The sequence below is a fragment of the Onthophagus taurus genome, chromosome 1 (assembly GCF_036711975.1).
Source record: "Onthophagus taurus isolate NC chromosome 1, IU_Otau_3.0, whole genome shotgun sequence".
Classification (NCBI taxonomy): Eukaryota; Metazoa; Arthropoda; class Insecta; order Coleoptera; family Scarabaeidae; genus Onthophagus; species Onthophagus taurus.
Window position 1 is genome coordinate 13,732,949 of NC_091966.1, and position 22,830 is coordinate 13,755,778.

General features: G+C 33.0%; 2 protein-coding genes across 2 annotated transcripts; both read right to left on the reverse strand.

Annotated features, from left to right (window-relative positions):
* Nucleotides 1-12,493: 12,493 nt before the first annotated feature.
* LOC111422401 (uncharacterized) lies at nucleotides 12,494-15,248 on the reverse strand. The gene is made up of 6 exons (XM_023055605.2): nucleotides 15,123-15,248; nucleotides 14,349-15,072; nucleotides 14,197-14,295; nucleotides 14,077-14,142; nucleotides 12,888-12,978; nucleotides 12,494-12,833 (listed from the first exon to the last, which is right to left on the reverse strand). The coding sequence occupies exons 1-6, from the start codon at nucleotides 15,138-15,140 to the stop codon at nucleotides 12,644-12,646; spliced, it is 1,188 nt and encodes a 395-aa protein (XP_022911373.1). The 5' UTR covers nucleotides 15,141-15,248; the 3' UTR covers nucleotides 12,494-12,643.
* Nucleotides 15,249-15,292: 44 nt separating this feature from the next.
* Nucleotides 15,293-21,841, reverse strand: LOC111422337 (uncharacterized). Its single transcript, XM_023055547.2, has 5 exons — nucleotides 21,203-21,841; nucleotides 21,055-21,153; nucleotides 20,926-20,991; nucleotides 15,568-15,685; nucleotides 15,293-15,505 (listed from the first exon to the last, which is right to left on the reverse strand). Exons 1-5 carry the CDS (start codon nucleotides 21,774-21,776, stop codon nucleotides 15,343-15,345), a joined length of 1,020 nt encoding a protein of 339 aa, XP_022911315.2. The 5' UTR covers nucleotides 21,777-21,841; the 3' UTR covers nucleotides 15,293-15,342.
* Nucleotides 21,842-22,830: the final 989 nt, after the last annotated feature.

A 22,830-nucleotide genomic window follows, 5' to 3' on the forward strand; every position in this document is an offset into this window, starting at 1 on the left:
GTTCATTGGAAGACTAATATGAAACGCTGGGTAACTAACTGCTGCACTTGTTAGTGAATGGTTTTATATCTTTTTTATCGCTATAGTTATATTATAGAATAAATGGAAGATGAATAATTTTTTATTATCAATTCATAAAAAATTCACAATTTATGTTGTGTAAAATATGTCGGATTATCGTATAACGAAATTAAACGACCCTAAATGCACGCCGGAAAAAGTTATGGACATGTGTAGTTGGAGATGACCAACTTGCGTTACCATTACAGCATAAATGTTCTCTGATAATGGAGCTGATATATACAATGAGGGAAGAAGGTATCGATGATTTAGGCGAGGAAGACTTGCTGCTTTATGGCGGATAAAGAATTGGATGAGAAGGATTTATTTTACATGGTTAACAAAACAAATCGAAAAAAAGAAATCCAGATAAAGATGAGTCAGAACCAGTTTCCATCACAGCCTAAGCGATCTGACTTCATTTAAGGTGGAAGTTAAATAACAAATTTTATAAAATTCGTAATTTGTCTACTAACTTTAAGTATTATTTGTTCCAAGGGTGTCCAAATTTCGATGGGTTTGCAGGGTATTTCAGTTATTATCAAAGATAGAAAGTTGTGGTTTTCGCGAACTTGAGCTACTTTTTTGTGAAACTTACAATGGCGCAAACCCAATTTTCATAGCCCTCTTCGTTTTTGATATACCGGGAGTGATCGGCTATCCGGAAACATAGTAAAAAAGTAAAAACGGGTTCTAATAGATTTTTTCATGTAGAATCCAATGGTGAACGTAGAATTTTTCTAGTATCAGAGTTTTTGAGTTATAAATACAACTTAGGTTTTTTTAAATGGTACCACCTATATTTTATTTTTTATTGCACTAGAATTTTCAATGATATATAATACTCTATACTTACCTTTGTAATTAACCTCAAAATTAAAAAAATACATTATTATATAAGTAGGCTGTGATAAATTAAGTGATCGCGTTGCTAGGATACCGGAATAAATAGAAAATTTTGAAAATACTATAATATTTATTTCACTATATTAGTGAGCCGAATTTCCTGGTAGGTGGCCTATCCACGCATGGTCCAACGTGATGGCCAGCAAGATCACCCAATTTATCTATTTTGAACTTCTTTTTATGGGGATATATGAAGAATCCCGTATATAGTACCCAGAATTGAACGAAATGGAAAATTGTTGTAGATGATGCTTTTTACATTTACAGTAACATCCCATAACTATTCTAAATGCAATTAAACGCATTACTGAACTTTGTGAACAATATGTGCATCAAAATGGTAGCAACTTTGAACAATTCTTGCAATTTGAAGCCATATTTTTAGTTTTTAATTATTTTTCGTTTTTTTTGCAAACAAAAATTAATAGATACATTTTTTTAATAAGTCAATGACTAAATAAATGTAATATAGCAGTAAAAATATTATAGTATTTTCAAAATTTTCTATTTATTCCGGTATCCTAGCAATGCGATCACTTAATTTATCATAACCTACATATAAAATAATGTTTTTTTTAAATTGATTAGCTTTTAAATTTTTTAAAAAGGTTCTAAGGTAAGTATAGAGTATTATACATCAGGGGTGGCCAAGCTCTTTAATAGTCCGAGCCATTTTTCAATTTGAAATTTTTTGCGAGCCGCAATTAAATACGTATATATTAAAAAGGTATGTAAAAAAGGTGTTACAAAATTGTTATTTTGTTCACATCTGGTCACATATACGAAAGGTGTGTCAGTTTATGATTACTTGAAAATATATTTGGATCAAAACCTTTAAGGAATATATTAGAATGTGCAACGGCTTTATAGCGTTGTTAAAAAGAGAAAATCCTGACATGTTTACTATTCATTAGAATAATTCATAGGCAACACTTGGTTGCTAAATCCACTCTTGTAAGATTGCCTAAAACAAGGAATCTTGTAATATCAATGATCAACAGAATAAAAGCAATAAGAAATACAAAATATACATTACACAGGGAAATCAATTTTTGAACCCATTTTATATGGTAATAGCTTACTTGGAGTCAATAAATTATAATTTTCTGTAAGTGTAACTGTAGCCTAACCAGTAAACCTCTGTAACCTAGCATGTTTAGCTGATATACAGGGTGATTTATAACATACGGAGCAGACTAAAAGGGTAGGTACTAGGAGCCAAATTGAAGATATTTTTCTAATAAAATTTTGACCACAACTTAATAATCACAAAGATATAGAACGTTAAAGTTGAAATAATGGCGGAGCATTTCTTACCATATACGGTATTACACTACGCTTAAATTCAAACTGCGAATATTTCGGGGTTACTTAAACAATGCATAATTAATAAAAATAATAAAATCTTTATAACATAGCAGTTACGGCTATTTAAAAATTTGTTAAAACGCTCAAATGGAGGTGTTTGTTTATTGAGAACCGCTGATACCATGTTTTTATTGCTGCCAATCCAGTTGATTTGGTTACTTAGCAACGGACAAGTATTTTAATTATTCTTTACTGAATATCAGCGGTTCTCAAAAATGGACGTTATAGTATATTAAAAAACAAGTTTCGTAAGACACGTTTGAAGTGCACGAATTCAAATTGAAAAACGAGTGGCAAAGCCACGAGTTTTTTAATGAATGAGTGCTTTAGTCTTATGAAACGTGTTTTTTATGCTATTTTTTGTAATTCGCGTTTTTATCCCTTTTTTTTAACAAAAATAAAATAAATTTTGACAATGTAGGGAAATAGGTATGCAGCTGTTGGTAACGCCGTAACACTTGAAAATAGAAATTTGAATTGACAATTAGAAACTGTCAAAACACAAAATGGATTCACCTGAAAAAGATGTTTCATGTACACCTCCTAAAATAAGAGAATTGCTCAGTGTTCAATGTCCTCATCATTGTGGACCTTGTATTCGATGCTAAGAACGTGTTTAAACATCCATAGACAAAAATTGTCACATTGACAACTAGAAAAATTAATGACCCAATGTCACCAACTTGAACTGGTTCCATAAAATGTTACTAAAATCTCATTACAGCATCGGATGCTGTAAAGAGTCCCATTACAGCACCCGTTTGAGTACTGTTATAGCTTCCATTACCGTAGCGAATTACAAAAAATTATTTAAAAAATTAACATGCGATATCTATGTAACTATTAAGTTTTTAACAAAACATTATTAAGAAAATCTCTTCAGTTTTACCTCCAGTACCTACTCTTTTAGTCTGCTCCGTATGTTATAAATCACCCTGTATAGTGAAAAGAAATTGAATAACTGAATTTATACAAACAAATGATTTTAGTACTCTATCATTAACGAAGTGTGTTGCAATCATTTAAAGAACTTAATTGCAAATATGACAATTCTTGAATGGGTTATTAACCCATTTATTACACATATTCAAGAAACGCTAATAGACTAGCTAGCAGATATTGAAACAAAAATAGTAGAAACTTAAGTTTGGTGGAATGTTTAAACTTTTATCACAAATTTAATCTCCTGTTTCGGCCCTTATACTTAGTTGGACGTGGGTTTACCGCTCTTTCCTAATAGTTCACTACTTAACAAAATTGTCTAAAAATGTAAGGCCAAAGTAAATTAAAGTTATATCTTTAGAAATTTTAACCAAATGTTATTAAACTCTGCATAGATCCTCAATAATTAATAATAATAATCTCCTTAAAACTTTACGTAGAATTTAGCTTTTTATTTAGTTAATTTAAAATTATACTTATACTTCAAACATTAAAGTTATAAATAAAAATCTTGTTTTAATTTAAAATTTTAATGTTATTATTTATCATATTGGTGGATATTATGACATTATTCTGAAGCATTAATCATGAAAACAATTTTTGTAATTCTCAACAAAAACTGTTAAACCGTAACTAGGGTAAAACGTCAGTAATTGACCGTCGGTCAGTGTTTGACCGTTTTTGTAAAAAAATGTAAAATTAAGGACCCAAGGAACATTTAAAAAAAAATAAATCTGTCCATAAATAGTCACCAGTCTCTTCTCCACCTCCTACTACGCAAAAAGTCTACGACCAAGTCTACGAAAAAGTCTAATACCGTTCTTGAGTTCTTGTTTAATTTGCGCTAATTGCCGGCCTATTCACATCGTGCTAAAAAGGATAATTTTTATGTTTAGAAATTCGCACAAACAAGGTAGTACTATTCAGCCGTTTTGGCATGTATGGTGTTTTTTTTTGTTTGCCAGTGATCTAATAATGTTGTCTATTGGTTATATTAAAAAATTACCGCTTTAATTAATTATTTGTGAACGTAAAGGCGGCATTTTAAATTCTGATGAAGAAAAACTACTGGTTTAATGGTTGTTTCATTCAGTATTGCTGTTACAAAAACCAATTTGGAAAACACAAAATTTGGGTAAAAAGTTAAGTCAAGAATATTTTTCTCCATTTAAAGAGTAAAAAAATATAAACATTTTTTTGTGAACAAAATAGTATGGAAAAATAATGAAAATGAGTATTATATTAAGAATCGGTCAAACATTTACGGTTTTAAGGTCAAAAACTAGATATTAGTGGTGAAAGAATGCAATAAAAGTGGTCAAACACTAAATGCAAAATACAGTTTTCCTTTTTAATTTAAAAAAAATATTATTTGATGTTACATTTTATAGGTAGGGTAAGTAACTTTCAATGAATCAGATATGTATTTGATCATATTTTGATCATTTTATGTAAAGGCAGAGGGATCTACAAGAAAAATAATATGACTCGGTCAAACACCGACATTAAAAAATCCTTAACAGGTCAAACACTGGTGCGTTTACCCTATATGGATATTATAAATAACGATCGAATAATAAAATCATTTTGAAACCAGCATCACTTTTACTTCCTTTAATTCTTTATGATAACACTTTTTTAATATAACATCCTATACATACAAAGCACACTTTCTTCAAAGTGCAATCTTAAGGATTAAAGGATTATGTTATTATGTATAGCATCGATTGAGACCCAGACATCATTAGTGCGTCTGCACCGTGTCTACTCTTCCCTATTAAGGATTCAATGTAACAAAAAGGGAAGAAACAGGGGCGTTGCTACGTACGAAGCATCAACATTCAGAAGCAGCCCGTGCAACACGTGAACCGCCACCAGATACACTCTTCTCGCCTTTTGTTACGACCCGATGTTGGTTTTATACCTTTTTTTATCCGTCTTTATTCGTCTCGTCCGAAATGGTCTTTAACGTAGACGAGGATCTATTGAAATCCAACCTGAATGCACACGCCTTTCAGGTGGATACATTTTCAAAAGAGGCGCGCGTGATGAAACTTAGCCATCGTATCCATTGCAACGGTTCGATGTTAAATTAAAAAAGAAACATTGTTGGGTTTATCAATAACACAAAGTTGCCCAGTAATTTCGGGGTTTATTGAGATAAGTATTTGGATTAAGTAATTGTTAAAGTTTTTGTTGAAGAATTAACGATAAAAATATAGTAATTCTATAATCGAGGGACCACACACGTTATTTCCGATGTCTTAATGACAGGGAAACAAAATTTCTCGAAACGTCATTCCAACAATTTGAACTCATTTTGAGGGTTATTTCAAAAAGAGCCGTACAAATGTTATATCCGAGGAGTGACGACCAAAACGTATTAGTGACGCCAAACGACTACTTAGTTCAGGTACAAACAGGTCCGTAATTCAAGCCGACGCAAAGCAGACTTCCCGACCACCCTAATAAGGAAATTGCGAACTCATGTCTAGCCGGCGTCCTTTCAGCAAACCTATTTATAAACGAAGAACTCTCCAACTTACCACACCCTCTACTTTACAAGAGGACAGTTCTCCATCCCAACAACTACTTCTAATTAACTTGTTATGGGCGATTCTATTTATTTTATTGGTTTATAATATATATTTATATATTAATTACTTGTATATTTAAAAGGTTTTGCTGTGTAGTCTATGAAAATTTTTCACATGTGGCAACATTATGGTGCACCTGTATCTACCCTATGTTTATAAATAGAGTGAAAGGAATTCTTCGGTACAATCTCGAATATCTAACAAACACAATCTCCCCTTTTGTAAACGTCAGGTAGTTATATTTTGAGTCAAACACCACTTGCCGATTACCGTTCCAATACGATACTCGATACAGCAAAATTATTCAAGCCAGCAGCTACCGCATTATCTCGACCATAACTCTACCGAACGCACAATCTCACATGACCTCTTTCAACGTTGTTTGTTGTAAGTGATCGTACCGGAAATATCTACATAAACCACATATAATCTTTTGCTAATGAATAAATATCAGAAAAACATTTGGTTTCATAATTAATGTATTTTCGTATTAAAATGTTTTAAAAATATCGTCGCCTTAATTTTCAAGGTCTTCGTTGCAGACTAATTAAGCGCAACAGAAACATAAAAACCCATATGTCGCCTCACAACATTCGAGACGTATCGGGGCAGTAAATTTTATATGGGGAAGGGGCTTTTCGTCTGAACTAAAACGTTGGCATCCATTTGGGATCATCAATCAACCCGTGTATCGAATAACGGGGATTTTTAGTGATGAACTACAGCTGAAACAAGTGCCTGATAATTATGCCCACACCTTTAAAGTTAGATCGTTAGCAAACTTTTGATAATGCCAGATTTAAAAAAATAATTTTAAAAGACTTTCAAATAAATAACACAACTTAATTTAAGCTGTATTAGTACGATTCATTTTAAACACACCTTCTGCCACGTGTACAGCACGGTCGATAGCAACTGAAGACTCTCGACAGAGACAACGAACCATAACACGGCCAAAAAGGAAAAAAAGGCCTTCGTCTCTTCGAAGCGAACAAGGCGGTCTTTGTAGTAACCCCGCGCAACCTATACACAAAGAAGAAACCCACCCTCGAGACACTTGTTCTCCCCCATCGCTCGTCTGCAGTCTGCACGTGTGCACGTGTGCCGATGGGCCATCGCTGACTGTGAAGAATCCTTAATGACCAGGTACGGAGGCGCGCCCCCGAATTGTAATTCCGTATTTAATTTAATCCTTCTTTCTTCACATTCCCTTTACCACAAAGATGGACGATGAAGGAAAAAAGTTGTTCCGTATAGATTTAATTTCGGTATAATTTAATTCTGGCCCATGGGCGCGTAAAGGCGATCGTTTTTAGGACGATGGTGCCACCTACTCGGCACTCTCCTGTGTAAATAATGACACCGTTGGGCGTCTTAATGTCCGGTTGTAGTGAAGGGAAAGGATAGTATAATTACGGGGGCGACCAGGATTTCGGAGATTTTTTTGAAGACATATGGTGTCGAACAATTTTTGCAAGTAGAAATTTAATAACAAGGTGCTGTCGCGATTTCATGATTACTCGGTTGGTCACGGCTTAAAATCCCATCTGGTTTAATGGAACTTACTTGGAAACACGAATCAACACTTGATTTAATGTTTACTTTTGAACGTTTACTCTGCTATTCTTTGCAAATTACTTGGTAATTTCGTATTTGCCAGATGGAACATTAGCTCTAAGCTATACAAACAGATTTTCGAAGAAACCCATCATCATCTCTTAAGAAGACAAATTTACAACGCAATATGAATAAATTTTTGTTGCAACTATTTAATTCTACGGTGATGAAATACCGACTTTTTTTTGTGATTTGTCTTCTATACAAGTTGATGTGACATGCTCAAGGTGGGTATGAATTAATGCAAGCCCCACCTTTCTTAAAAATGCCGACAAGGGTCAGACTGAATTCATAATGCATTTTGCCAGTATCATATATCACGGAGAGAAACATGGATGATCTGTTTGAATAAAACACGCCCTTCGCTCTCAGCCCAGAAAACGTCGAGTGAAGTTTAAATATGCTGACTAGCTCCGAACCAATATTTTAAACCAATCCGTTGACACATTCTATTGTAATCGGCGCCTCAGGCTTTTAACTTAAACCGTCGGTTACAGATCGGAATCTCTACAATTTTAATTTAATTCGTTTATCTCAATAATGAGATCAAGTTAGTCACTTAGATCGTGCGGTTGGGTTGGTGGGCCGATTTGCATAAATTATATTGCGATTATTAGAAAATATAGTCGATGATCGTTGAAGACTAAAAGCGTAATAACCGTTTTAGAGGTGACAACTTCGCAGAAACTGCAAAATCATGTAAAAGCACGCCGATCCTGGTATCACTTATATACCTTTTAAAGTATTTAATTGTCGTAGATAGAATTAATAGGGTAGTTTAAAACTTAACGTTAAGGATTTACATAGTAACGTCATATAACGTTTTAGTTGATGATCCATAACGTTGGTAATTTTAAATATTACATTTAAATTAGTAATAAGAAAATATGTTATTTGAAAGAGTAAATATTAAGTTTCAACCAGGAAATCAAATTTTATCGATACATTTCTCTACTCTGGTATTATGTAAATGTATCGTATGAAATGTAATCACCTTTAACAATGCACATTGTAAATTACATAAGGATTTTATTCAAAAATGCGAAAATAGTAAACACAAAATCTTAGAATTTGTATTTACCTCATAATAATATCATTGTATGTTTTATCCTTGTACATTTTAACACGCCTTTAAAGTTTCCTAAAAAAAGGAAATAGATTTTAACACGTTGGATGCCACCATACAACCAATTAAGTAATTCCCTAGGGGCCACATATATTTGTCACAAACGTGACATCTTGTGGAAACTAATTTTCCATGTTTTTGTGCCACTGAACGTCCTTCTTTTGCAGCTTCTGCGAAATAATTTGTACATCTGCTTTTTCGCCGATTGTTGTTATCCTTTTCTTCACTTTGCACTAAGCTGTGCTTCAGGGAATCTGAACGTGTAACGTCATTCTTTTCAATACATCTCAAGCACAAGCATCTCCCTGAATGAGGCAATATGAATTTTCCTTTTGTGAAAATGATTGTAAATGAAAAGCGCATTGACTACAGCAGTATTCAATAGAACCTCAAAAGCTACTTTGTGAAATAACTTGACATTTGGTCTGAAAAGTGCTTGCCCTTGTTGTATTCTAAAACAGCAACTGGCTTACAAACATCCTCTCCCAACCTGTTTTTTCGTCCACTTGTCATCTTTTCCAAAGTATGTTTTATGCTTATGTTTTGTGTTTATCCTTCCACTTTTCAACAACAATTCTTTTCGAATTTTGTTTACCAACCACTTCTCCTTTTTTTAGTTTTTTATCTTCGGTAAGTACTTGCTGTTCTTCCGTAGTTTACCTAATAAATGAGTATCTCTCTGTAAAAGTGAAATTGCCAATGGCACTGACGTATAAAAGTTATCCACTACTATAAGCCTTCCTTCAGATAAATATGGCTCTGCAAGTTCCATAACTACTCTTTCAGCAAGTCCAGCAGACTGCAGTCCAGTAACTGTTTGTCCAGAATACAGTGACATGCTCAATGTATAACCAATTGGATTGAACATCTTGAACATTTTCACTTCATACTTGTGGCTTTTGTTAGGAATGTACTGTCTGAATAATAATCGGCCACGAAAAGGAATCATTGTTTCATCAACAGCTATCATTTCTGCAGGCACATATTCGATATTGAATCGTTCCTTCATCATGTCAATTAGATTTCTAACTAAGTCAGCCGTCGAATTATCAGCAAAATGAACGAATCTCAATAGTTGAAATCTATTTCTGCTCACTACTTTTGGAATGATACAATTTTTGTATAAAATGCTGGTGAACCAATAATCAGCTATTTTAGGATACTTTACAAATCCCATATAAAGAAGGACAGCAAAAAACTTCCACATTTCATCTTCATTGCTTTCTCAAAGCGCATGCTGGTGCGCTATTTTCCTGGAACCAATTTGTTATTGAAGATATAAAAGAATCTAAATACAGTATGTATGTAATCTTACGTAAGTGTTTTTCCGGAGGGTTGTAGCTGAATATAGCTTTGATTCATTCGCTAATTTCTTGCTACATTTTTGCAACATAAGTTTATATGTTGTAAAGGTTCCTATGAGCTTCTTAATATCATAGAAAAATATACTAAGATCTTGAAGAGTATTTATGGCATGCTTTATTTTCGAACTGTACTTTGTTATTAGTATCACAGCAACAATGAAGTTTGTTTGCGAGGGTTTATATATTTTGGCAGTTTCCGTAATTTATTCGAATAGCTCCATATTTTGCCGACCAACTCATTTCATATAAAGTGGTAAAATCTTCTATCTTCTCGAAGACATTTCACAATTTCCTTAATACTTGACGTATTAATTTAGTCATTTATAACTAAATTCAGTTAGTTTGAATGATGCACACTCGAAGTAGTTTGTCTATTAATAAATGATGTTTTCTGTTTCTGTTCCTCGTTGACAAAGTCTTTATTTTGATAATAGCGGTTAGTTTATTTACCGGTGGTAAGCTATTTCTTCTATCACTGCCTCATATTGATATACAACCATCGTTTTTAGTCATCAATAAAGATTCGGTAAACAAATTATTAGCTTATCGCCATGAGTTGAGCGGTGAGGAGAATCAAATGATGAGGAGAGCAAACCAGCGGAGATTGTGATTTGTTGATTTTTGTTGTTGTTGCTTAATAAGTATGGAAGCTGGGTTACATTTTTAAAACACCTTGATTTTTCTAAATTCAATAACTAATAAGGTGGCGGTGCATGGCCACCATCGCTGTAATTCGCTCCTGACTTACCTTAAAACTTGGAGTAGCTTTTTTCGGCGATAAGGATAATCGTGGTAGAACTTTGTAATTTATCTCGATTTCGTGTCTTCTAGCAAAGCACACAAAATTTACAAATTTATCTTAAAAGATGCGGTAGAGCTGTTCCAACACAAACCCTTCTCTTGAATAGTTAGTTGTACACCTCTGGATAAATCACAAATACACGGCATTTTTTAGGCATATTTTGCAGTCCTTAATAGATTTCGAACAAACTAACGCTGTACGGACAATGCTGACATAAGATGGGGGTTCCCCGACTATTGTTTATGTAATGTTTATGTACATTTTTTAAGATACTTATAATTGTATTAAAAATATGTTAATATTTGTTGTTATCTCTGGTATTGGCAGTTACCGAAACTAATTAGACAACAAATTTACAATAACAACTAGTTCAAGTAAAAGAGAAGATTTTTAAATCGATTTTAATTTACTACTACAAAGATATGTATTATGTATTTTTATGTAAATAAAAAGACTTGTAAGATGGAATAATTATAAAAAGTGGAAATTCCACAACAACAAAAAATGGATTCTGCTCTATTTAGCAATTCAACCACTTTTCAATTTACACTCAATCTCATCTTAAAGCTTTTAAATCGAAAATCCGTCGAACTTCTTATGTACGGAAGATTTACCAGATTCACATAAAAGTAAAACCCGTATCTAAGAACGCACACTTTAACAACAAACATAAAAGGAGCTGCCATGTATTCCAAGTGGTTGCATTTAAGCACCAGGTATCTATTACACGTGACATCGTTCGCAGTGCAACATAGTCTTGGAGATTTGGGCAAATTTACATAGGGTCAGTTGGAGGCATTCAATGTGAACACATGTACGCGGCGATACGTGCACAAGTGGCGTAGATACGCCGTCCTTTAATGGCGGCATATGTGTGTGATACTACGCAAATATTTAAATATCAGCTCCTTCTCCGGAGACCGCGGAGGATAGCTCGGATTGGATTTCATTCACGCATTTAAATTCCAATGCGGGATGCTGATGCGATCGTCCGCCACTACGGTGCCATATAAAGTAGACGGAGAATTGCCTTATGGCATTTGTCAATCTGTTTACTTATGAGCAAGATATATGTTGATGGCAAAAATTTTTTTTTCGGATCTTAGTGTTGAAACAGATTTTATCTAGATACTGTATTTTAAAGATAAAAACAAACTTAATTTACTAAAGAATTTCAGGAATTATTTCTCGAATGTTTTTGCAACTTTCTTATTGTTAGAAATAAGAAAAGAAGGATATTGCATAATAATCTTAAAGATTTTGTTTTTTCGTCGAAAAAGATATATCCAGGATGTTTGAAAGAAATTAAATTATGTATGATTATCTTCTTAACGGATTATGGTATAGAAATATTTTTAAAAAAACTATATTCAATAGTAATTTAATTAGGTATTTCAATGAGTTGTTTTCGAACATCCGACATAAATTGCTTGCATCCCAAACGCAACTAATTGACGGAGATCGAGTAATTTGCATATCCTTATTCACTCGAAGCAAACCTTACAATCGAATCGACTTTTAAAATTTACTTGCAACCATCTGTTTGTCGAATAAAATGCTTCGTAAAATAATCTCCGGTGAATCTCTTAAAAGATAGTGGATAACCAAGTCGAGTAAACTGTACAACTGAGACTACAATGCCCACTTTATTATACTTACCTAGACAGGCATCCGCATCTACGAATCTATGCATCATAAAACAAAATCTCAATATATATTCATAGGGTATATTAGATACACCTTTATGAGATTATAATGAAACTCAGCGGGCGCGCGTAAGTTTCACGACCTTCATACATTTTTATCACCCTATCATTAAAGTTTATGATCGTGAATTTTACGAAATCCATTCAAATTCTTATCATCTTTTCTTAAATATCACGGAAAATTTTGTATTTGTACTCGTTGATTTTGCACAGCTAAGAACGGACGCCGATGAGCTAATTGTTCGATTCAATGGTGTAGGAGGTGGAGGTGTTGTAGGTACATTTTCATCTTTCATATATTTTCGACGTAATATATCGATTAGAATTGACTCAAGAGCAATTAACCTATAAATAAAGTGCGTAAAATTTATATTTATTTTGGTATTTCGATTAACTTACGCATCATCAACAAATGTTTTTTTATCAATAGCAATGAGTGGATTCTCCAACAACTCTTCTTTAACCATACATACCCCTATAGATTTCATGCCTAATACAAAATAAAGATGTTAAGATTGCACAGATCTGCAAGGTTTTATTGTTGGTCAGCTGAGAGTCATTTCCGAAGTAATTTTCTGCGTAGAATCACAATCTTAGCTCTGAATTAAGCCATCGCGTCAAGATTTTGAGATGTCTTTGAATCTGACGATATTCCTCTAATTTCACCACATTTGGAACAACAAAATTAATGACGATTGATGATGAAGGTTCTAACTTTCTGCCGGTTCAATATGATCACACGATTTGGTCAGGGATTTAGGTTTACCTAAGATAAATCTGAACTGCTAGGTTCACGACTAAAAGAGAGAAATCTTTTTGCTCTTGGAACTCTCTTTTCTTGGTACCCTCGTGCAAAAATGTGAACTGTTGTATGACTCTGCCAATTGGAGGTTGTTTATTGATTTCTTTAAGAGAACTTTGAAAGCAGTTTTGCTGCATAACTCCAATAAATGTGCATGAAATTTGTAACATCAGCGTGAAGTTGTACAATTTGCACTCCCATTTACATTGGTTTCCTGACAATTTAGGTGATGTTAGCGAAGAGCAAGGAGAGCGTTTTCATCAGGATATAAAAAAAATTGAAAGACTGTATCAGGGAACGTGGTTCATATCTATGCTAGCCGACTATTGCTGCTTACTTCAGCGTTATGAGTCGCATGATTAACATAAGAGGCGATCTGGCACAAGATCCATGGAGCACAAGCAAAAGGAATTCAAAAAAAGTTAAATAGAATACAAAATTTGAAGTGGAGTGTCACCCGCATCTGACAGTATTGAATAATCGTATAGCACCATACGAGAGCGCATTTTGAAGGATAAGGATAGTATTATATGATGAAATAGATAAAATATAGCAAAATAATATTGTGCGTCTCACACATAATTTCAAAAGCAACCAAAGAACTCATGTTTCTTGTACATAACCTTAAATATCTCAAAATCCAGACGTGATGGTCCAATTCTCCTCGGATTCTGATTCTACGCACAAAATTACTTCGGAAATGATCATCAGCCATCTAACAACAATCAACACCTCTTTTTTGCGGATTTGTATAGTACTTGCAAATTGAGCTCAGTAATTAATTACCTGCTTTATACTGTTCTAAATCAATATATCCAGACCCCATTCTATCCATCATTTTAAAAAGTGCCTCTAAAAGATAAACATTAAAAATCAATAATTTAATCCAAATAAGTTATTACACACCAAGATGTTTCTTTTGATAAAGCAATGGAGGCATAGTTAATCCAGTTCTAAATGAAAGACAATTATCTAATAAATCCAACAAAAACTGTATTGGATTTTCTAAAATATACAACAAAATTATATTTATAATTGTCGTAAAAAAATTGTCGTACCGGGTAAAGCACTTAATAAATGCGCAATAAGGAATTGGTACAATTCAAATATTCTATGTAATCTCAAATATTTTTGTGCTACAACCATGGCAAGAGATACGCATTGAGGTTTTTCTTTTTGTACGGAAATGTCTGATATCATTACACTTTCCATAACAGCATGTTCAAGTGCTTCTTGTTCTTCTATGATTCCCGAAAGTGATTTAAAGTAATCTTTCATGCCGAATTTGGATTTAGATTCTGAAATAGATGGGCTAGACAAAGAGGAGTTGGTGTTGGACGATAATGATGTGGAAAATCTCGTCGAATGAGAGCGACTTGAGTCGTATTCCTCGACTGTTTGGTTTTTCCTGTATAACTCAATTAATCTTTTTTCTTCTAACGTTACAGCTTTATCTAAAGATTCTGATCGTCTGAATAGAAACGGTTTATTAAGGATGGACGAGTAGCTTTTATTGTTTTTGGACTTTTGGACATCTTCTTTATTTAAATGTTGATGTTTAAATTTTGGAAAGTCATATTCAGAAAGTTGGTATTTTGTAGAAGAATTAGTAGGTCCGTTATGACATTGTGGTGAACATTCTAATTTTTGCGACTGCATCACAACATTCTTTACAACACCAAATTCCCTAACAGAATTTGTAACGTTTCTTTTCGAGATATTTGATTTAAATGATGGGGTTGCGCATGAATCGACCTCCTCTGAAATTGGTTCTAAAATTGGCTATAATGTTAAATATTAAAAATTGTATCAATAAATATGAAATAACTTACTGCGTCCATTTTGTCCATTAATTTTGATTCAATAAAAACATAAAATAAAAAAAATCATAAACATAAAATACGAAGAAAATAAATTATTCAACAAAAAACATGAATAAAATATGACAAAAAAAATGATTAATGACAAATAATTTATTACGTCAATTAAGTACATATACGAATTAAAAAAAGTTTTCTTTATTAAAAAAATGAGGTTATAAAATTTTAAGTTTTACACAAGGCCGGTACTTTTAACTACTCTTGTGCCTTGACCACCAGGAACTAAATGTGCTAATGTTGGTGGTGGCGTTGTTAATGGTGCGATATTTGCACCTTTCGGGTTAAGCCAACGACGTTTCAGTAGCTCATTTAATAAATTCACTAAATTATCATAACTAAAAGTTATTAATTCCAAAGTATTTCAATTATTTGACAACAATTGAGTTTTTAGACTTACGCTTCTTCTATAAACGTTTCTTTTGCTACCATACTGTCTCTGATTAAGTAAGGATAACAGGGATCACGTTTCATATCAGGGTTTGGATTAATCGTGCAAACACCTAAGGTTTTCATTCCTAAAAAACAATTTCTGTTAATCAGTTAAACAGTTTCGGTTAATTTTGCGATTTTTATTATTTCTGAAATCAATTTTAACTGGAATAATCTGAACAGTGTCTTGATTTAAGTTTACTATATCTCAATCACTCAATAGCTAAAAAGTCATGCTATTTAACCTTGGAGCGTGGTCTATTCGGCCCCAGGCGCTATATAATGTCTCATTTCAGTAACTTCTTAATGTACTACTTGTTACACAATGACACCACTAGTTTACTTAGTTTCTTTTCTAATCTACATCTTTTCGTGTTTCTGAAAAGCACCGAAACACCTTTATTGATTGCAATAATAAAAGTGTATAATAAAAGGCACTTTTAGGTTTAATATATTTAACTAGATGTTTGAAGGATCACATATTAAACAGAGAACCGCTGAGTTGTGGGCCAGAGATGGCAGTGAAATTGAGATGTTTATGAACAAGCTCGAAGTTATTAGGTTATTACCTTCTACAACCTTCTATTACTTTCTACCATTAAGGGTGACGTGGATACTGTCGATGAATTCTGTAACACCTACAATGTGGCTCAGAATATCAAAACTTTGGCCAGCAGGTGCACTAGTGAATGTGGCAGGTATTAATTCTCAAATTAATTACACAGCGGATAATCGGCTGGTTAATATACTTCGAAGAATATATCTAAAACGATTGGCAGTTGAATTTGTAGATTTGCAATTGAAAAGTCGTTCAATAATAGAAAATATTTCACCTCCAATCCGTCAAGAAGTGGTGGGAACATCACTTAATATTTCTAGAGAAGATCTAAAGTACCAGTTACTATAGTTACTATAAAACGGTGTTTTTGTGCAAAAATTATAAAAAGTCGTTTTTTTGCAAATAACATTTGTGTTTATCGCATGCAAAAATTGTTTATAGCCTTTGCACTGGCATATTAGTGTTTAGGTTTGAAGCAAAATCAAGACTACTTTCATGTAGCATAAAAGTCATCATATAAATGCATTAAATCTGATTTAGGGCTTGATAGTGACTGAAATGGAGATGCTGCATCTCGTGAGGAGAAGAACAGAACAGGACAGATTAATTAGACATTGTAGAGTATTAACGTCAAGCTGAAATAGGTGAGATTGAAGAAAATACTTTGTGACTGACCTCCGTAATAAATGCAAATCAATAATTAGATTTCCACCCTATTTTAAATTTTAAAACATTTTCGAGCGGTTCCTTAATAATGTATGGTGGTACCATAAGCATCATTATGCTAAAATATTTCCTTTGAAATAAACTTTATGATTTATATTACATAAATTTAAAAAAATATTCAGTCAGAAATCGTTATGACAGAAATCAGAAAATTATTCTTTCCTTCTTACATTATTCTCCACATTCAAGAGACTTCGAACTGGTCCCAACATAAACTTTAACTATAAGAAGAAATGTTTGAATAGTTGATTCTAAAAAGGATATCGTTCCAATAGCTTTGAACTGAAAAAATGGAATTTACGTTTTACGTAAAAATAATGAAATCAATGAAAGTAACTTTCTTCCAAATTTTTAAATTGATACTTAATGGCCCTAGTTAGTTATAAGAAAGTGTAGAATTATTGAAAGTCATTAGCTTTGTTCGTTGGGACTGCACTACTCTGCACGACATGGCACTCGTATGACGTCATAGTGCAATGAAGTGTAAGTCAGTGCAATGTCATGTCAACTTAGTGCAGGTCAGAAAAGTGTATAAACCGTGGTCCCAACGAACAGATTTTTATAAAAAAAGTGTATAATATTTGAAATGGACGAACAGGAGATTGTCAGCGAAATACTCGTGGAAAATGAAATGATCGCAGAATGTTTTTTTAGTAGCGTTTTTTTAGTATACATCAATTATTATTATTATTTTTTATTTTTTTAAATTATTAGCGAAATATATGTTCTATACCAAACTACTAACCCTTATTAGTTCTTTCAAAAGTACTACTAAACGTATAAAGAAATCACATGCTAAATTGCACCAAAATTGATAAGCAGTACTTGCAAAAAAAAAATTTGGGGTGGTGAGGGTAGTTAACCCCAGCCACCCCTAAATGAGAAAAAACATATAATATTTTGTGCAAAAAACACATAAATGTACTATAAGTGTATTTAATGCCGCCAAAATCGATAGGGTAGTTTTTAAATTATACCAAAAAAGTAGGGGTAGTTTTCTACTGCCTCTACTGGGATTGAATATACTGTGTTCTCTAATACAACAAATATTAATTATTATAAGGTTTTATTTCTTAATATTTAATATAAATATAATATACAAAACACGTTTTCAAATATTCCGCCATTTTAGTTACACTAAAACGTGTTTTGTATATTATATTTATATTAAATATTAAGAAATAAAACCTTATAATAATTAATATTTGTTGTATTAGAGAACACAGTATATTCAATCCCAGTAGAGGCAGTAGAAAACTACCCCTACTTTTTTGGAATAATTTAAAAACTACCCTATCGATTTTGGCGGCATTAAATACACTTATAGTACATTTATGTGTTTTTTGCACAAAATATTATGTGTTTTTTCTCATTTAGGGGTGGCTGGGGTTAACTACCCTCACCACCCCAAATTTTTTTTTGCAAGTACTGCTTATCAATTTTGGTGCAATTTAGCATGTGATTTCTTTATACGTTTAGTAGTACTTTTGAAAGAACTAATAAGGGTTAGTAGTTTGGTATAGAACATATATTTCGCTAATAATTGAAAAAAATAAAAAATAATAATAATAATTGATGAATACTAAAAAAACGCTACTAAAAAAACATTCTGCGATAATTTCATTTTCCACGAGTATTTCGCTGACAATCTCCTGTTCGTCCATTTCAAATATTATACACTTTTTTTATAAAAATCTGTTCGTTGGGACCACGGTTTATACACTTTTCTGACCTGCACTAAGTTGACATGACATTGCACTGACTTACACTTCATTGCACTATGACGTCATACGAGTGCCATGTCATGCAGAGTAGTGCAGTCCCAACGAACAAAGCTTTAATCGAAAGCAGGTGCAACAAAATCTGCACTAACTTGCACCGGCTGCACTAAATTGCACTGCACCTGGCCCAACGAACAGTATGAGTGCAAGTGCACTATCCCCAACGAACACACAACATCTACACTAAACTGCATAGTGCAAGTGAGTGCAAGTAGTGCAGTCCCAACGAACAAAGCTATTTAATGTTATCGATTTTGCACTCAATTTGACATAGCTAATAAATTCATGAAATATAAGTTTTTTTGCAAAACTGTTTTATTAAAAGAACGTCGAAATAATAATACAATACTATCACAATATATCTAGCTCAACTCCACAACAAACTCACTCTCATTATTTTTGAACTTCATATGAATAATCCATCTATGAACTCCCTGGTTTGGACATATTCCTTTAGTTCAGTTTTATATATCAAATGGCGGTATTTCCTAATGATAATAATGTTTTCGGTTATAGTTTTCACTGTTTTTGCGAACATGAAGTCACCAATAGCAACCGTTGAAACTTTTGTTTGCATCTGCTTCTGTATTGAAGATAGAGTTTGATATATCATGAATACTGAATACATAATACCATATTTTATGCACTGGCATAAACGGCAGGGTCAAGTTCTTCATGTAATCGAATACTATCACCATCACCGCATCTCTCTATTTACAACTAAAAATTCTTACCGTCTCTTGTGTATCAGTACTTTTGCCACTGCTACTGTTTATGCTGTTTCATTGAGAACAGTAGACTTGATGTTTTCATTAAATGGTTTCTATGCAGAGCTCTCGTTTACCTAATTGTTCACCTGTGGTTTTCCAAACTTGTAGCTAACGTTTTTTCTAAAATAGAGTCTAAATATGACTGCAACTGTCTGAGAGGATGGAAATCTTTTTTTGAAAATGAGCCGATGTGTTTCACAATAATTTTAGGGTCTAATGTATAATCGCTGATGTGTACCTCTTTGATCCAAAGGCGACATATACTTTTTCTCAATTTTGGTAAGACGTTGTAGGGACTTGTTCGATATTCCATGTATTCCAAGAAAAGTCTCGAGAAATCGTTCCCACAGAGTGTAATCGTATTTTTAATCTTAATGGCGTGATATATCTATAAAAAATTATGTTATCTGTTTGGAATTGAGGGAAATTGCGCGATGTTAACAGCATTATGATAGATAAGTACACATAAGAACATATTTATTTCATTTTTTGACGGCTATTATAGAGTTTTTCTATGACATATTCTTTTTCCTCAAGAGGGTCCTGTTTTGTTTGTTTCCACAATATTGCAACATGATGTTATAGTTCAATGGAAACTCCCAGTCTGTACGAGTATGTACGAAATACCTCATCATCGGTGTGTGGCAGCATGTCAAGAATCGATACAATAAACATATCGATACTAAACAGGGTATCGCAGCAATTGAAAGTCATTTTTCAAGGTTTCTCTGAAATGTACTGTATCATCTTAACTTTTAATTGTTGTAATCTACTTTCCACTTATGTTCATGAGACAAAGGTAAGTTATTTTTTGTCTGGAATTACAGAAGACGTCAGCTGTTATGTCACAAGGTTTCCACTTTCTTTGTAATAATGTTCTTGACACACTGACCTTATTTCATGATGTAACGTATTTAAATTATTTATGTATTTAAGATTCGGTTATTTCCAAAAATATCGACATGAAAAGTAAAACCACATTATTCAATAGTGTTTTCATTACTTTCTGGTACTTGTCAGATTTGTAAATCTTTGAATTCTATCTCAATATCGACGATTTCAGCTGTACCCTATCTAATCAGACTAAGCCAAACAGGAATAAACCAGGATTTAAAGTGAGTAGAATAGCTCTGAATTGATAATTCTTTTTTGTTTACTATTTAAACTATTATTCAAGTATTCAAAATGATTTGATCTCCGAAGAAATAAAAAACTTTCTTCGTTAACCCCATAAAAGTAAAAAGCTTCGTTCTTCTCTATAGGTATAACATTTATATTTTTAACGTTAAAAGTGTCGCACTTATATACTTTTTCACAAAACACTTCTTAGAACGAATTCTTTTTTATACATTTTAAAGAAAACCTTCCCCCAAAAATAATCGATTTTTCAATTTCCACAACACCTTGCATAGTACGAATTAAATGGCGTAAGTATTTAAAGTGTAATGTGTTCTAGACATTATTAAAAACATAAATAAATATAATTCTACCTGTATTGTATTGGTTTAGATCAATATATCCCAACTTCATTGGATCCATCAAATTAAATAATGCTTCTAAAATATGCAAAAAATATTTTGTGTGCTCATAAAGATTAACAAAGTAGTTTCTTATTTTACCTATATGTTTCTTTTCAAACAATAATGGTGGTTGACCCATACTTGCTCTATAAATAATACACTTATCCAGAATATCCAATAAAAAAGCGATTGGATTCTCTGTAAAATGATTTAGATTTAATCCATATTTAATGAACATGTATCTAACCTGGCATATTTCCTAATAAATGAGCGATTAAAAACTGATAAAACTCGAAAATTCTATGAATTCTTAAATATTTTTGTGCCATCCTCATCGCTTCAGATTCTGTTTTATCTTCTTTTTCTTCCTTCTTGACTTCGCGTTCAATATACACTTGTTTTTCTTCTCCACCACCGATTTCTTGTATTTTTAATAAATACTCCATTTGACGTTTTTCTATCGGTTCAGGTTCTTCTATAGATGCATATGCTGATGGCGTACAAGGAGTACTGGTAGTTCTTGTAACACTCGATGTATCAACTGACATTTCTTCAACGTTATCAAGCGTGGCGTACATATCTTGCAGATTTCTTTCTTGTACTCTAAGTGCATTTTCGAGAGACACATCACGTCGAAATATAAACGCTTTATTTAAAATCGAAGTGAAACTTTTGTCACATGGACCGGAATCTGACTTCCTCGCTTTGAAAAATTTTGCGCATGGACAAGCCAACGGTTCTAAAACAACGACGTTGGCGGTATCTTTACCATCATTTGGGGATGGTTCTTCTTTTATTGGATCCAAATTGCTTTTCTGCATTTTAATAAATGTGGTATATCAGGATGATAGAAGGATAAAAATATGATTGACAACGTTAAATAACAAAAAACTTAATTACTTTATGTCAAAGTAACAATGGTCATAACATGCTTTATATTTCTTTTCGGTTTGATCGTTTAGATTAGCACACATCTGGTTTATATAATCTTCTACACAAAGTATTTACATTTGAGTATGTACATTGAGTTAAAACGTGCCTTAGCGATATCTGAAACGGTATAAAAACTCGATACGAGCCAGCAGCCGGAGAACCATTTCCACAGGAGCACCATCTAATAAAAATAGCACTTGATGTGGTTCGGTGTCCAACTTAAGATTCTTAATGGCGTTTCAGATGGCGCCCCCGCCGACACTACATTTGCCCGGTTACCCATATGGAAAAAAATTATAGAATTTAAGGGGACTATAACGAAAACAATAAAGAGATAAATTGTCCTGGGTTGGAGCCGGGGGCCCTCCACGTTCCGACCATCTTATGATCCCCACCGGCACTCACCTTATCTGCTGAGGAGGAGGTCAATGTACGCGAGCACAATCTCGGCATTTTTTGCAACGTTCATATTCCGACTAAAAGTGGTCATTAATTATGTGAGGGGGGCGCGTATTTTGCCATATTTTTTCGAGAATAAAAACACCCGAACGTTAAGAGGTTAAAGGTTTATCGCTATTTATGATTTTGAAACGATTTTTTATAGTTGTATTTTTTTGGGGTATAAAAAAATCGATTGAATAAAAAGGCCATTTGTATTTTGTCATAAAATAATCCAGATGTTAACTGAACAACTATTATTCTTTGTCGTTGCAGCTTCAAAGAAGCCGTTTATTAATTGACCTATTTTACATGGTTTACTGCACAGAGTATATAGCGTGGTTCATCGGCTTCTTTAGCTACAAAAAATTAATAGTGTGTTTAACCTAGTTTAGTCTGATATTAAATAACATAAACATTTTTATTTTAATTAATTAATTAATGTGCTGGTCATTAAACGTGAAAAACGAGATTTCCGCTTTAAAGAAATGTAAGGGGAATGTG

Bases quoted from the DNA above. Each gene is read 5' to 3' on its own strand.
- LOC111422401 (XM_023055605.2), bottom strand. The intron at 14,143-14,196 runs GTGTGTAATAAC...TTTATCTTTTAG, and splicing joins TTATCAAAAGAAACATCTTG to AGGCACTTTTTAAAATGATG. The intron at 12,834-12,887 runs GTAAGTTAATCG...CTTTATTTATAG, and splicing joins AAAACATTTGTTGATGATGC to GTTAATTGCTCTTGAGTCAA.
- LOC111422337 (XM_023055547.2), bottom strand. From the start codon at position 21,776: ATGCAGAAAAGCAATTTGGATCCAATAAAAGAAGAACCATCCCCAAAT. The intron at 21,154-21,202 runs GTTAGATACATG...ATCATTTTACAG, and splicing joins TTTATTAGGAAATATGCCAG to AGAATCCAATCGCTTTTTTA. The intron at 15,686-20,925 runs GTAGAATTATAT...ATTGTTTTTTAG, and splicing joins TCTAAACCAATACAATACAG to GAATGAAAACCTTAGGTGTT.